Source organism: Vanessa cardui, chromosome 3 (genome assembly GCF_905220365.1).
Source record: "Vanessa cardui chromosome 3, ilVanCard2.1, whole genome shotgun sequence".
Taxonomy (NCBI): Eukaryota; Metazoa; Arthropoda; class Insecta; order Lepidoptera; family Nymphalidae; genus Vanessa; species Vanessa cardui.
Genome location: NC_061125.1, coordinates 5,563,277 through 5,577,806, shown reverse-complemented (window position 1 = coordinate 5,577,806; position 14,530 = coordinate 5,563,277). Strand labels below are relative to the sequence as shown.

At 29.9% G+C, this 14,530-nt stretch overlaps 3 protein-coding genes across 3 annotated transcripts; 2 read left to right on the top strand and 1 right to left on the bottom strand.

Annotated features, from left to right (window-relative positions):
- Positions 1–751: 751 nt before the first annotated feature.
- Positions 752–1,438, bottom strand: LOC124543871. Its single transcript, XM_047122192.1, has one exon. The coding sequence runs from the start codon at positions 1,436–1,438 to the stop codon at positions 752–754; it is 687 nt and encodes a 228-aa protein (XP_046978148.1).
- A 6,385-nt stretch (positions 1,439–7,823) lies between these two features.
- On the top strand, positions 7,824–13,388 carry LOC124543907 (protein takeout-like). Its single transcript, XM_047122227.1, has 5 exons — positions 7,824–8,034; positions 8,446–8,671; positions 9,431–9,585; positions 11,992–12,150; positions 13,144–13,388. Exons 1-5 carry the CDS (start codon positions 7,974–7,976, stop codon positions 13,317–13,319), a joined length of 777 nt encoding a protein of 258 aa, XP_046978183.1. The 5' UTR covers positions 7,824–7,973; the 3' UTR covers positions 13,320–13,388.
- Positions 10,129–10,825, top strand: LOC124543908. The gene has a single exon (XM_047122228.1). It carries the CDS (start codon positions 10,251–10,253, stop codon positions 10,710–10,712), a length of 462 nt encoding a protein of 153 aa, XP_046978184.1. The 5' UTR covers positions 10,129–10,250; the 3' UTR covers positions 10,713–10,825.
- Positions 13,389–14,530: the final 1,142 nt, after the last annotated feature.

The window sequence follows — 14,530 nt, the reverse complement described above, 5'->3', positions numbered from 1 at the left end:
AAACTAAAATAGTATATGAATAGAGTAAGTAATATTATACTCGAACCTTAAAATTATCTGTAACATTAGTCAAAGTAGGTAGTAGTATTGGTATTGCAACTAAAACTACTAAAACTCGTAAATATTACATTATTTGCAAAACTTTATAGAGATTTTAACATAAATTAAGGATATAAACAATCGCTAGTGTTAACCAGGATTTAACTGAATTATCTTGAGCTTGAGAAGTTTGACATGTTAGTATACCAGCTTGGGTCATAGAGGTCCTCGTTGTCAATATAGTGATATGTATGTGCCTATATTACATAAATTAACTGTAATATCAATTAAATTGTTCATTTTATCGTTGACCTCCTATATTATTACAATATAAACATTAAATAGAACTTGTTGGTAATTAGAAGTATTTAGAAGCATGATAAATTAGAGTAAGTGCGCCACCATAATTGGCGACCACCATAAGGATTTTGTGAAATAAAACTCAGAATAATAAAGATTAATCAGTCTTATATTCTTTGAACAGTTCGATAATTATTTGGTATTAAAAACAAATGTTAGAATTCTTGATAAACATGAACAGCTTAGAAATAATCAACATTTTCTAAAATCTGACATTATTATGTAATTGCAAGAAATGGACAAAATATGGACCACATGGTTTCAAATATGGACCATAGCAAAATGGTTTCAAGATTATTAAAAAAAATGGACGTGTTACATAAAATTAAATGAGCCCATTACTATGATTAAACTAATCACTGTTACACAATTCGCACACATAGAAATCAACCATATCTTCTATGCCAGCACAGTCCTCATGAGCCCTCTGCTTACATGAAGCACATTGGATCCATTTCTCTCCCATAACGTCTTCAGAAAAAAGCCCATTACAATACAAACATTTACCATTTTGGGAATGATCTGGACTTTCATCTGTATAGTACAGATTGACTAAATAATCACTGTTATAAGAACTCGAAGATGATGACTTTCTTTCTTTTGAGATCTTTCTTTTCTTTTGAACTGTTTTCTTCAGCATTTTCTTTGGTGTTTTTTTTTGCGCTCTCTTTGGCGTATTCTTTGTTAAATTCTTTTGTATCGACGTTTCTAAATCTCGTTTATAAGGTGAAGATGTCAAAATTGTAGGCTTGGTGCCTTTTCTTTCTCTGTTACTGACAGTTTTCGTTAAACGCGGTATAGGCTGCAACATCTTTGGCGACAAATATGATCTAGATGATGTAGAAGGGCTAGATATTAAATCATTCATAGTCAATGTTGGCACTCCTGATTGGTCGTTTGCTTGGTGATGTCCATCAACGATTTGGGGTATTATTTCGTTCACAGATTGAGGTTTTGGAGTTACAACAGCCCTTGGCTCAGGTAAGCAGTTATCGGGTTCAGGTATCGGGTTTTCGGGAATTATATGAACTGGTGTCATTATAACGCGGGCTGGTTCATTAGATGGCCCCACTACTTCTGGAAGGTCTTCGTCAATAAAATCATGATCTTCAAAGACGTGTCTATTAACAGGATATATCCCAGTTGTACAAAAACCGACAATTTCATCAAATTAAAATTATCTTACACTGTGTTTTGTTTCTTAGTACAGATTGTTGTCCAAAATTGCAATTATATTCCTCTACAATACATATTCTAATTAATGCATGTATTATAATGGACCTTCAAATTAAACTAGTTGTTACCTATCCTCTAGTGATGTTTTTTTATGGGTATATACATAATGATAATGAATGACAAAGTATTTTTGTAAATAGCATTTATATAGACAAGCGATTTCGTCTAAAGGTTTATGAATTTAAAGGCATTAGTAATCCAATTGATAAGTAGTTTTTAATTTTAAAATACTATAATTTACTTGATTTTCTGTTAACTAATTTGCTATACGTCAAATAAGTTTTAATTGATAACAACTTCGCCTGAAGTATGGCTATGGTATAAATACTATGAAGAAAATGTGGTAGCCTATTAAAGTCCTGTTACTTTGGGATATATACCCTTGGAGGATAGGATTTGGTATGGAGGATGAAAATGTGTCGGAAATTCATTGAAATTGGAGACTGGTATTCTCACGATGTTTTCTTTTATCGCCGAGCATAAGAATGAATTTTATCAATACAAGCTAAGTACAGTCAGAGTAAGAAAAGGTTCGTCACCTTAAGATCTATTTTCGGTTGCTCAGTTTGACATTTTGCGTTGCAATTATTTGATGTTAAGATTCAAAAGCTACTAAGAGTTCAAGACTTGATAGAGGAAATAATTTGAAAACTGACGAAGGTTTTCTTACTCTGACTATACATACATTAATTTTAGGTTTTGCTTCCCTGGGTCTAAACCAGCAATCTTTGTTTAAGATGGACGCGTTCAAACCTGTCACAAGCTTTCATTTATGATAATATTCAAATCGGTAATCTGTATATTGTATATAATGTGTTTGAAAATAAAAAATAACAGAGGACATCGAATAACAAAGATACAATACATAAAAATTATGGATACAAAAGTCTATGCACATCTTGATTAACAAAAAAAGACATTTAACTTACATTATGGGGACAATAGACAGCTCGACCTTGCCTCTAGACAAACATGAATGCCGACTGTTTATAAGATTCATAATTGTTTTCAAACAAATAAATATCAATATGTTTTTTTGAAGTTACCTTAATTTTAATATTCAGTAACATGAAGAGGCTTTTAAGCTATAATGTATTTTAAAGTGCTTGCAATATTTTATACAATTTATTTGTCTTAATTTAGGTGCTTAAATTTTTATCTGAATTTTATTAAATTCAAGTGTAAAAATGCCCTAAATTAATTAAGCTATTTCTAACATTACCGTTTCCCCATCCTTTTAAACCTATCAGTTATAAGCGACTTTCTTCATTGATAGGAGGCCAGTAAACCATTGGGCTATTGACGCTTGAATAATTGTTTATATATTATACTGAAAGAGGTTTTTGTGACGACACTCATAAGCTATTAAGATGCTATTGTCGCCATCACTTGCTAATTTATCTATGAAAAGATTAAAACTCGCTTATATTTTATAAATACTGTTCATCATAAAAAACACGCGTATGGAACGCGTTACACGTTGTGCAAAAGTTTATATAATTCATATATTTGTATATATCTTACATGAAAATAAACAAATACGTCAACACTTTTTTATCATTAATATAATCTTGTATTGAGTAATTTTTATCAAGGTTTTTGACATGAGATTTAAATTTATTAATCAGCTTAGTTAAAAATAACGGTTGAATTATATCAGGAAAGATTTATCAACTATACGAAGTTAGAAACTAGATGTGATAAGTTACTTTCTTCTTCGTGTTTTTTTTTTATGGAATAGGTTAGCGGACGAGTATATGGGCCACCTGAAGTGGTCACCATCACCCATAGGCAATGACGCTGTAAGAAATATTAACTATTCCTTACATCGTTAATGCGCCACCAACCTTGGGAACTAAGATGCTATGTCCCTTGTGCCTGTAGTTACACTGGCTTACTCACCCTTCAAAACGGAACATAACAATACGTACTGTTGTTTAGCGGTAGAATATCTGGTGGGTGGTACCTACCCAGGCGGGCTTGCACAAAGCCGTACCATCAAGTAAGTATACATTGGTTGTCATTGTTTCTTTCAAAACGATATTGATGTAAAAAACCATCATATTTTTATAAACATACCGTAAAGCAAAAATGGAAATATCTCCTCTTTATTCAATACACCGAAGGCAGTCTTGAGCTCCTAGATTATAAATAGATCGGCAGCCTTTTTTGCGGAATGAAAAAAACAGTTTCAATGTTGCAATATAGTAATCCGAATTACATAATACAATGATAATAACCAAAGTATAATTACTACTCGAGCAGTATAAGCATTAGTTAGATGTCTTGTAGGTACTCTATAGTGCTGAATTAGGGACGATAAATGAAGATTAAACAGACTATTGGAATTAAAATAATTGTAAAAAATAAAGTAGAGCCAAACCTCAGACTTGAGAAGAACCGGCGATATTTACAGTATTTCAGTTTTTCATATTACTTTCATAATTTCGTAATTCTACTTGAAACGGCCAGGACGTGATCATTAAATTTTTTCTTGTGTTATCATATCAGAAATTAATTAAAGAAAATTAATTCTATTATATCCAAATTAACACAACAAACAATCGATCTTTAAATACATTTTTTTTTAAATTTTGCATTTTAATAAATTTAATTTTTTTTCTGAGATCCGGTTCTAACAGCGAATACATTGTTTAGTTCAAACTAAATCAGAAAAATAGTACTGTAACAGTAATATTAAGTAAATGATGTAATTATTTGATTTAATTGGTAGAAAAGTGTAACTGCGAGGTACATTTAAATTTAATTTTTTATATGATATGAAAAGGGCTCATGAAGCAGTCTTTGAATCATTTTTTTTTATTCTAATTGTATGCAATGGCATATGTATTACATCTTGGATGATTTAAGGTGTAGGTCAACTAAACAATAAATCATCAACAAATCAAAAAACCTTTAACCTTTTTTTGCCATTCGGTAGGTATGATTTTAAGTTACATTTTAATCCCTTAAGGATAAGGTTCTATTTTTAAACACATTTATTATTTATTAACCTTAAGTCGTTAAAATGTCAATCAATGACTTTGACATAAGAGTCAATGACATTCACATTTTTTTTTGTAATACTTGTGTAATATGTATTTATATCGTTATTATATTAAAAGAGGTCGGTTTTGTTTGTTCGTTGATCACTTTTTATTCTGTATTTAAAAAAAATAAACTCAATTATCAAATTAATTAAGATTTTGTGATAAGTAGGACGGGATGCCCCATCGATCTAGTGGTTATATATAAGGCTGCAGATATAGAGGTCCTGGACACAAAACCGAGGTCCATCCAATAAAAAGTTATTATTTATTATTAGGTTTTTCAGTCAAAAATTCTAAGTAACGTCCTGGAACCCAGCATTTGGAACTGTGTAAACTCCGGTGTCTCGGATAACACGAAAGGCAGTTACTCCCGGATTTGACTTCGTGTACCTACATACTCAAATAGAAATAACGCTATTAATTATTCATATATAACTTCGTAATGCTTATTGCTGACGCAGATTTAATTATAAACATTGTTGAGTAATTTGAAAAAAAAAAACGTCTAATTATATTATGTCGCTGACAATACTAGTCGGTATGGGTCGCTACTGACAAAAAAGATTAAAATAATAATAATAAGCAAGGTTAATGAACGTCAAGAAATATGACTTAATATACTTAAAAGACGATTAATAGGTACATGTTAATATTTTGTTAATAATAGTAAAAAGTTAACCAAACGTCTAGTTTTAATTAGGCCAGATCCAGTAAACGTTTATAAAAAAAAACTTACTATTTAAATTGGCTGATGCTAAGTAATCACCACTACGAGTTATCACTACTAAAAATTTTAATAAAATATAATAAATATCCAATGGGCTGTCACCATTGGGAACAGAAATGTTCCGTCACTCACACTTCACACGTCACACGTTCACTCAGTACACAACAAACTAGGTATTGCTGCTTAGGGGTAGAATATCTAATGGTACCCAAAAATTCTTGTTAGTTGGAATCTTGTATTAAAAGCTGGTCTCTGTACTCCCTCAGTTAGTTCTCTGTCAAACTCTCTTCTAGAATCGTTTATTCCACAGTCTTATTGCTATCTTACATCAAAATTTTAGTTTTGTTTTGAATAAATCAAATTTATTCTCGACTTTCAGTTTTTTTTCCGAATAACTTATATTTGCATCTTTGTAAACAGTAATTATTTCATTTTTACGGGTCATGTTAGGACGTTCAGTATTTCTAGATGATCGAATTATTTGTTTAGCTTACTAGTAGCGTTCTCATTAAATACTTCTGCTTTCAGACCGCGAAACATAATATAACAAACCAATTAACTATGTATGTTCAAAGATAATCTATGTTATGTTGAATTCTATTGTAACAAGCTTGATACGGATTGATAACAGATTATATCATTATATTGATACATTGATTTTGAACAAAATACAATTTAGGAGATAATTAATTGAACTGTATTATGAGTATACATAACACAAATCACATGTTCATAAGACACACACATAGACATTTTGGAGTTGTAAACATAAAGATAAAATAGTTTTATTCTTTTCATGTTACTGCTTTGCCCCGTGGCTTATAACTTAGCGTTTTACGCTTCTTAATAAGTTATCAAGAGTTATCTAATGCTTTTTTTATATTTTTACATCGAATTGGTAAACTTAGTCTTTATTTTAATAATATAAGTGTATATTATAGATATATAAATTGTCGACTTATATATTGAAAACACAGATTTCTATATTTCAAACATTGACAAAATGTAAATTTGGATAAACAATCATCTCCAATTTGAATCCCTAAGGTGATATTTTTTTCAACGCTGTAAGCACTTACTGCTAGTGTCTATGATTTATCGGCTCCTGTTTATGAGCAGCAGACAATAGCTCCAATTCCAAGTTTCTGACATAAGAAATGACGAATTTCCAAACAAATTTTCATCCCTATTAAAACCACTTTGAGTTGGTTTTTTTAAACTTATTATTTAGTGCTCTCCTGCTGTCCATTAGAAATTCTTGTGCAAAATTTCATCCTTTTCGACCCATCGGTTTAGGCAGTGTATTTAGTGTCAGTCAGTAAATATAATCCTTATTAGTTCGCTTACAAATATATAAATAACATATAACTGACCTAGACAAGTTACATATTGATTGATGAACATCACATTGAACATAACCATCATATATGTTACGCGATCAATGATTGACGCTAAGAAGCTTCAAACGCTTCAACTCGAAAACAATAAAGTAAGTAAAGTAACAGCCTGTAAATTACCCACTGCTGAGATAAGGTCTCTTCTTCCATTAAGGAGAGGGTTTGGGACATATTCCACCACTCTGTTCCAATGCGGATTGGTGGAATGCACATGTGGCAGAATTTCGATGGAATTAGACACATGCAGGTTTCTTCACGATGTTTTTCTTCACCGCCGAGCACGAGATGAATTATAAACACAAATTAAGCACATATACGTATATAGCGGTGCCTGCCTGAGTTTGAACCCGCAATCATCGGTTAAAATGCACGCGTTCTAAATACTGGGCCATCTCAGCTAAAGCGATAGCTTTGAATCAAAATTAAATCTAAAATATATATTAATTTACATTACCTTTAATAATTATAACCACACGATTTAAAGTAAAATCCTGTATCAACACATACCATTACTATATATTCACTTATTAATACAATTTTTCACAAAATAATATTCCTGATTTATTTATATTTTCTTAACCAAATTGTCTGGAACTGTAATATTTTTACATGGTAGGGTTTTACAAAGGTAATTTGTATTTTTTTCCGTCTACATCATTATATGTATTATTGAAATTATCATCAAATGGAAACTTTATCACAATCTGATCAACATTATTCACAATAATATTTATATGACTTGTAATATGTTTGAAGGCATGTTGTAGCTCTCTGACTTTTAGCATAAGGACAAACTATAACATGACAAAAGAGTTTCTTACAGTATTAAATAATTATATAAATCGATGTTTTTTTTAAAGTGCTAAATTAATAGGTAATCTTAAAAAAAATATACAATTTACATGAACCCGGTGTAAGTGGTTTGTTTTTTTTTTTAATTCAGCGTCCCCATATTTTGCTCAGGTAATAATAATAAGTATATTACTCAGTTAACATATATATTATGACAACTGTGTACTTACAGATTTTCAAAAAATTAAAGATGTTGTACGTAATTGTTAAGAAACGGGTTTTCGGTTAAGAGTTTTTTCTACAATTTTTGCGCGTATATATAAAAGTGTTTGTGAACATCAAGATTATTCAATTTAGATTCAAGTACAGAAAATGTTCTCACTACGGTATATTCTGTTTGCGTGCTTATCGCTGTCTTTCACCGAGGCTTATGGTAAGACATAATTACAATATTATTGAAAACTAACAGAAAATTAAATTATTTTATATTTATTTCCCAAAAAATTATAGTAAGGATCAACACAACCAAATATTTTATTTTAAAACAAAACTAAAATAAAAGAAATATTATTAGTAATCAATAGATTGTATCAAAATGTTTGAAAGATTAATTATTATCTGTGGTTATGTAGTCAGAAGAAGGAAACTGCCGCAATTACCGTTTTGTATCGCTAGGGTCAATACAAGTGACGTTATTGCTTCTCTAAAATATTAATAAAAATTTTATTCAATTCTTTATAAATTATTAAAATCAAAAACAATGTAGGGAAATATACGTATTTTTAATACAAATTTAAGTGTTTAAGAATAAATATTTAGAGTTATGTAATTTTATTTGTTCCAGATATAACTTATCCGCCATGCAGCATTAAAGATAACGACTGTGTAATAGATTTATTTCAAAAAGTCTTCCATGATCTCGGAGAAAACGGCATCCCAGAAATAAATTTGCCCGCTTTGGATCCGATGAAATTAAGCAATATCTCGATAAAAGTGTTGGATGAAATTGTTATATTTATTAAGGAGGGTGTCGTCAAAGGCTTCAAAAATTGCAAAATTAATAGTTTCAAGTGAGTTCATTTTATTATTATTGAATTAATATAGTATTGTTTTCTTATATTGATGTGCAATGTGCTGTACGCAAAGGAATCGGAATTACTCAGAACAATCAGTTTGTTTGCATGTGTTCAGTTTCGACATGCATCCCATGTCGTACTCAGTTAATAAAAACATGCACATGTTCAATTAAATTTGGTTAAATCTTCGTAAACTAACTCGCAGTGTTATAGAATAAGCTTCTTCCTCGAGAGAAATATATTGAACAACCAGAACACTTCAATTTGCCGGAAAACAGTCTTAAAGATTATTTTTAATTAAAAGAGACGTGATTATTACTACGACTCTATTAAAAATATTTGGCAAATAATTCAAAATGAATCTATTGGAACTAAAGATCGTATCTCTGAACACATTAAACAATTTCTTTAAGAAGATATTTTGTCGATTAAAACGTAATTGTGTTTATTACACGAGGAAAAATCTTACTATATTTTGTGCACTTCTTAAGAATACGTCTACAAAATATAGGAAAATTATGTTGAAGTGTACAAAAAATATATCCAATGTTCTTCTATCACGTTTTGAGTAAACATTTTTTTGCGCACCTCTTCGTCATAACCTCCGCAAATGCTTCAAATGCTTAAAGTGTAAAATAAATACTAGAAAAAAATCACAACATGCAATTTTCGATGTAATGTTTGTGTATTACAGATAATGTTTTGTACATGTTTAATATATATTAATATGTATTACATTGTATTTATTTTTAGCATCAACTTAGAAAAACAATTGGCAATCCCAGAACTATATTGTGAAGTTCTGACGATCAAAGGTCACTTCGTAATCGAAGGCTCGAGTCCTCTACTACAAAGTTTATTTGGAACCACATCAATAAAAGGAGAAGGAAAAACAAAAATCAAACTTGGTATGTTTTTGTTTATACTTTTTAACAAATGAATAATGTCTTATTCCCTAGCATCATATTTTAAACATAGAACACGAGTATTATTTTAAAATACGACAGTCTTTTTAAAGTAATATTGCTATTGGAAACTTAGCAAAACCAATTCAACCCTGTTTTTTGTATTTTTTCGTTTAAACACGTCGAGTTTGCAGAGTTTCAAAAGTGTCAAATAAAAAGATTCGATATATAGTCGTATTTTTTATTAGACGAAGCCAGCTGACAGTAACTAATGTCACTTTCTAATATAATGTTGTCATATTTAAAGTAATAGTGATGCGTTGAGTTGTCGTTCAATCAGATGAATGTAGAATGAGTGTAAATAGTTAATCATTTCAAACTATTATAGAAAAGAATAATATTTCTATTTTACAAAAGAATCGTATAAAAGTGCTTTGATATAAGTTATCTACTATTAGTATGTAACTACAGTCATTTTATTTTTGGCAACACCGATCAACGCCGTGCGCGTCGGTCGCCAATTCGCCATTTTGTTTGTCATTCTGCTTCTAACCTCTGGTCTGATAGTACGAATGTTTGTTCTGCGCTCATGCTGTTTAGCTATTGTTTTTGTTAAGTTTTTCGTTACGTTGTGTTTGTGTACATACTAACTAGAATCGCTGCCTACAATGTCTTGGACTAAAGCTAGAATACAAGAATGGCTAACAAGCAAAAGTGTTTCATTTGAAGCAACAATGGTTAAAGCAAATCTTATAGACATTGTACGGCAGCACAAACGAGAACATTCCGACAAGTATGTTGTGGACGAGATGGCAATGCAGCATGGGATAATTGTTTTACGTCTGCCCCCATACCACTGTGAGCTCAATCCATTGAATTGGTATGGGCGCAGGCTAAAGGATATGTTGCAAAAAAATAATAAAACTTTCAAAATGGCAGAAGTAAAGAAACTTTTTGAAGAAGGACTTCAACATACCATGTCTGAAAAATGGAGTAGCTGCATTGCTCATATAATTAAAGAAGAGGATAAAATGTATGGTCTCGACAACATGATCGACAATGTTTCAGACAGATTTATCATTAATGTCACCGAAAGTGATAGTGATGATTTCTCATCTGATGATGAATAAATACAAATTATGTATTCAGCGTTGTTTATTACTTTCATTTCCTATCATGCATTTTTATATTTTATACATTTATAGTTTCAATTACATTATGTATTGAAAACAATATCGGCAGATTTGAACACTAACTAAGTAATAAAACAATCCAAGCAATTTTATTTATTTAAGAGTTTTTCAATCATTCACTTTGTCACAACACTATTTATTTTTCAATAAAAAGTGACAACACAGTAAACGTCAGTTGACTTCGTCTAATTAAAAATACGACTATAGGGAATTGTTCTTATTTATCGTTTTCTCTTTATTGATAAAAAAATGAGAAGTATATATATCATATATCATGGATAGGTTCTACAATTTTAAAAAAAACAATAGAACGATAAATTAAATAAATGCCAATATCTCAAAACCTAACTCAATAACTAAGCATAGACAGACGCTTACAAGTTATTTTAATTTCAAAACTCCGAAGTGTTGCGAAATATAAGGTCAAAAGCTAATTTTATATTATATGAAATATATAAATATTTTTACCGTACAAATATAGACCTATGATTGTTATAATTTTTTGTTTTGATACTATTTACTAGGGTTTCGTTCACATTTTTCTTAATTGCCAGTAAAAATATATTTGTGAATAATTTCAATTTTAAGATTTTCACTCGCGTTCTTTCTCCAGTTCAGAACACATAAGTTATGCAATTGCTAAAACGTAAATCGCTTAACATCATTGAATATTCATGTGCTTTATTTGTGCTTCTTGTGTTCGTCGTTGAAGGTAATCATCGTGAGGCAACTAACGTAGATCGCATAATAGTCTTCTAAATAATATGTACCATGGAATATTTGTTCAACTTGTCCCCTTCCTGTCAATTTTTTAAAAACATTTTTAATTGAAGATTGATTAACCTTTAGTATTCTAAATAAACAAAATATTAGGATTCAATTTAAATTACTAAAAAATTATATTGTTTTTGAACTAAACATTTTTATGACTGTTTCGATAATAATTTTCTAATCTTGCTGTGATCGATATCTGTGAGTTTTCAACATTGTTCCATAAACCACTTTTTACATAATTTGTTATTGATAATATGTGTTGCTATAAATTGTAGTAGCTATATATAGCTTCGTCACTATGTTTATATGTAAATTAAAAATAAATCTAACCTGCTTTCCATAATTCCCTGCGAGCCGTTATTAAAATTTTAAAAACAGTACTATATAAGTTTTGCACTGAAACATGTTTGTTATTTGTAATGTAACATAATTTATTTTACAGACAAAATCACCGTGGGACTTGAAACACCGGTATCCATAATCAAAAAGGAAGATGGTCAAACATATTTCAAAGTTTTGACGAACAAGCCTAAGTACACTTACGACATCAAGAAGGTCACATTCGAAGCCAAAAATCTTGTCATTGGAAAAACTGATCTCAGTAAGTAACAATATATACATTATGGACAATTAGAATGACAACTTTTATATGTCTTTTATTATAATTGTTAACACATTTTGAGATTATTCTAGCTTCAATTGTTTCACATCTCGTACTCTGCGGTTAAGGAAAACCGCGAATAAGAAGACAGTGGATTACTCGTTATTCGTATTTCTTATGGCCAGACCACAATATTTAGGAAGAAAATACCTACCAAGTAATAACATTATCTCAGATATCTACTTGTAATGAACTCGTATAATGTGTAGATATTAAAAAACAATGAAGTTTTTAAGTCGAATAGTGATCGTATAAAGAGTGTTAGATATGTGTGTCTGTGTATTTTGATAAACTTCCTTTGTAAAACTCATATCTATCAATATAATAATTATTATACACATAGTAATTTATAAAATTACAACAAGTTATTTAATAATAATAGCATTTTTAAACACATTCCTACATATCAAATGAATGCTGAAATTACTGATGTGCTGCATTCAACTTGGTCCAATCAAATCAAATCAAGCGAGTCCTGTATTTAATACGATCCTGTATTTAAGAATTTTTATATGGATTTACTTATCCATACGTAAACCTTTGGGAATCAAAGAGGCACATATGTATATAAATGTTGATCATTTGTTAGATCAGTTAGGTTACGCAGACGTTTTTGAACAGAATTTAAAAATTGTGTTCTATTTTCACAATTTTCTCTTTTAAAGATCCACAGTTCCAATATTGAATTCAAAAAACTTTAATAACATTTATTTATAAAGACGTCGAACAAAATAAAGCGAAATAGCGATTGCATTTATATAAATCTATGAGTAAACAACTCATCAGCTGGGTGTTTAATAACCTTTAACGGTTATTTATAAATATGTTAATTCTAATAATTTATTTACTTACAATATAATCTGTATTGTATGCTTTGTAATGGACTTTTGCTTTTATTTCTATGATACTAAGATTTAATTTTATTTCTGACAGGTCAAATCGTGACGGCGTACGTGAACGAAAACTGGAAAACCCTGTTAAATACATATGGAAAAGAAATCGTGGACAAGGCGATTCTTATTGTATTTGAACACATTCACACATTCTACGATAATATCAGCGCTGAAAAATTCATCAAGGACGATCTGACGCCTTACATCCAAAACTAAGGACAATGCCTACTGTAAAAAAATATACTGAATAAATTACAAAAATTATCACATTGGAAATGCCTAAAATGTTTTTTATTAATATTTCTCCAAATATTCAAAAATATTTATACGTTATAGTTATAGTAGTTACCCCTTACACTTACCTTTTTAAAAGCAGACGGAAAACTGACCCTTAAAGTTATATAAAATATGAATGCTATTGAATTTATTAACGTTGTAATTTTGAATAACAATTATGAGTTAGGTATATTTTGAAAAGGATTATTTCATTGAGTAAATCGATACAATGCCAATACTAATTGAATTGCATAAGTGTGTAACGAATTAATGCAAACGCAACACGAAAGACATTTTTTTCTTCATTTTTGTCTTTTTTCAAAGTTCAGATATTCATATGTCTTCACACAATATAAGTTCATGCATTCATACATACCTTTTACCATCTAAATAAATAAAACAAAAGATTTATATTAAAAAGTATTTAAAAGATTATTCGAATCTTCCATCGCCCATTGAACATACAATCTCTGATGGTCTAAATTTAATCCCAACAGGGTTGTTAAAGAATAACAACATTATATGGATCCGAAATTACTACAAGAAATCATGACTCAAACCACTCACGAGACCAACATACACCATCACCTAAAAAGTTTTTCCAGCAAGAAAAAAAATGAGGTAGAAATCATCACCAAGAAATAATTAAATAAAATGTACGCATCTCTTTGATTATACGTATAAATGTAATTATACTACGGTAGGTCAGTAATTTCACATGCCATTATAATAAGCTCATAAAAAAGAAAAAACAGGGAGCCTTCAGTGAGATGTATTTGCATAGTATGACGTTACTTGTGTAATAAAATTTTATGGCAGCAACGTTTCACAAAGTTTAATTCTTAACTTTATACAAAACAACAAATTATTCAGTACTAATTATTTATTCCTTACATTATAGCCTCTGATCCATCGTAAGTCCAATTTTAAGATTGATGGATTTTATAATAGATTCCCTTTTTCTGCACTGCATCCCAAAACCAATACTTCGTTAATGTAGCAAAAGTAAAATAAACCTGTGGTTCAACATATATCTTCATTAAATGTATTATAAGGTATAACATCCCTTGGATTAAAGGATATGTACGATATTGTGCTGAAATCAGCGTAAATATAATTTTTTCTTTGTTCAATAACGTTTTGCTACATCA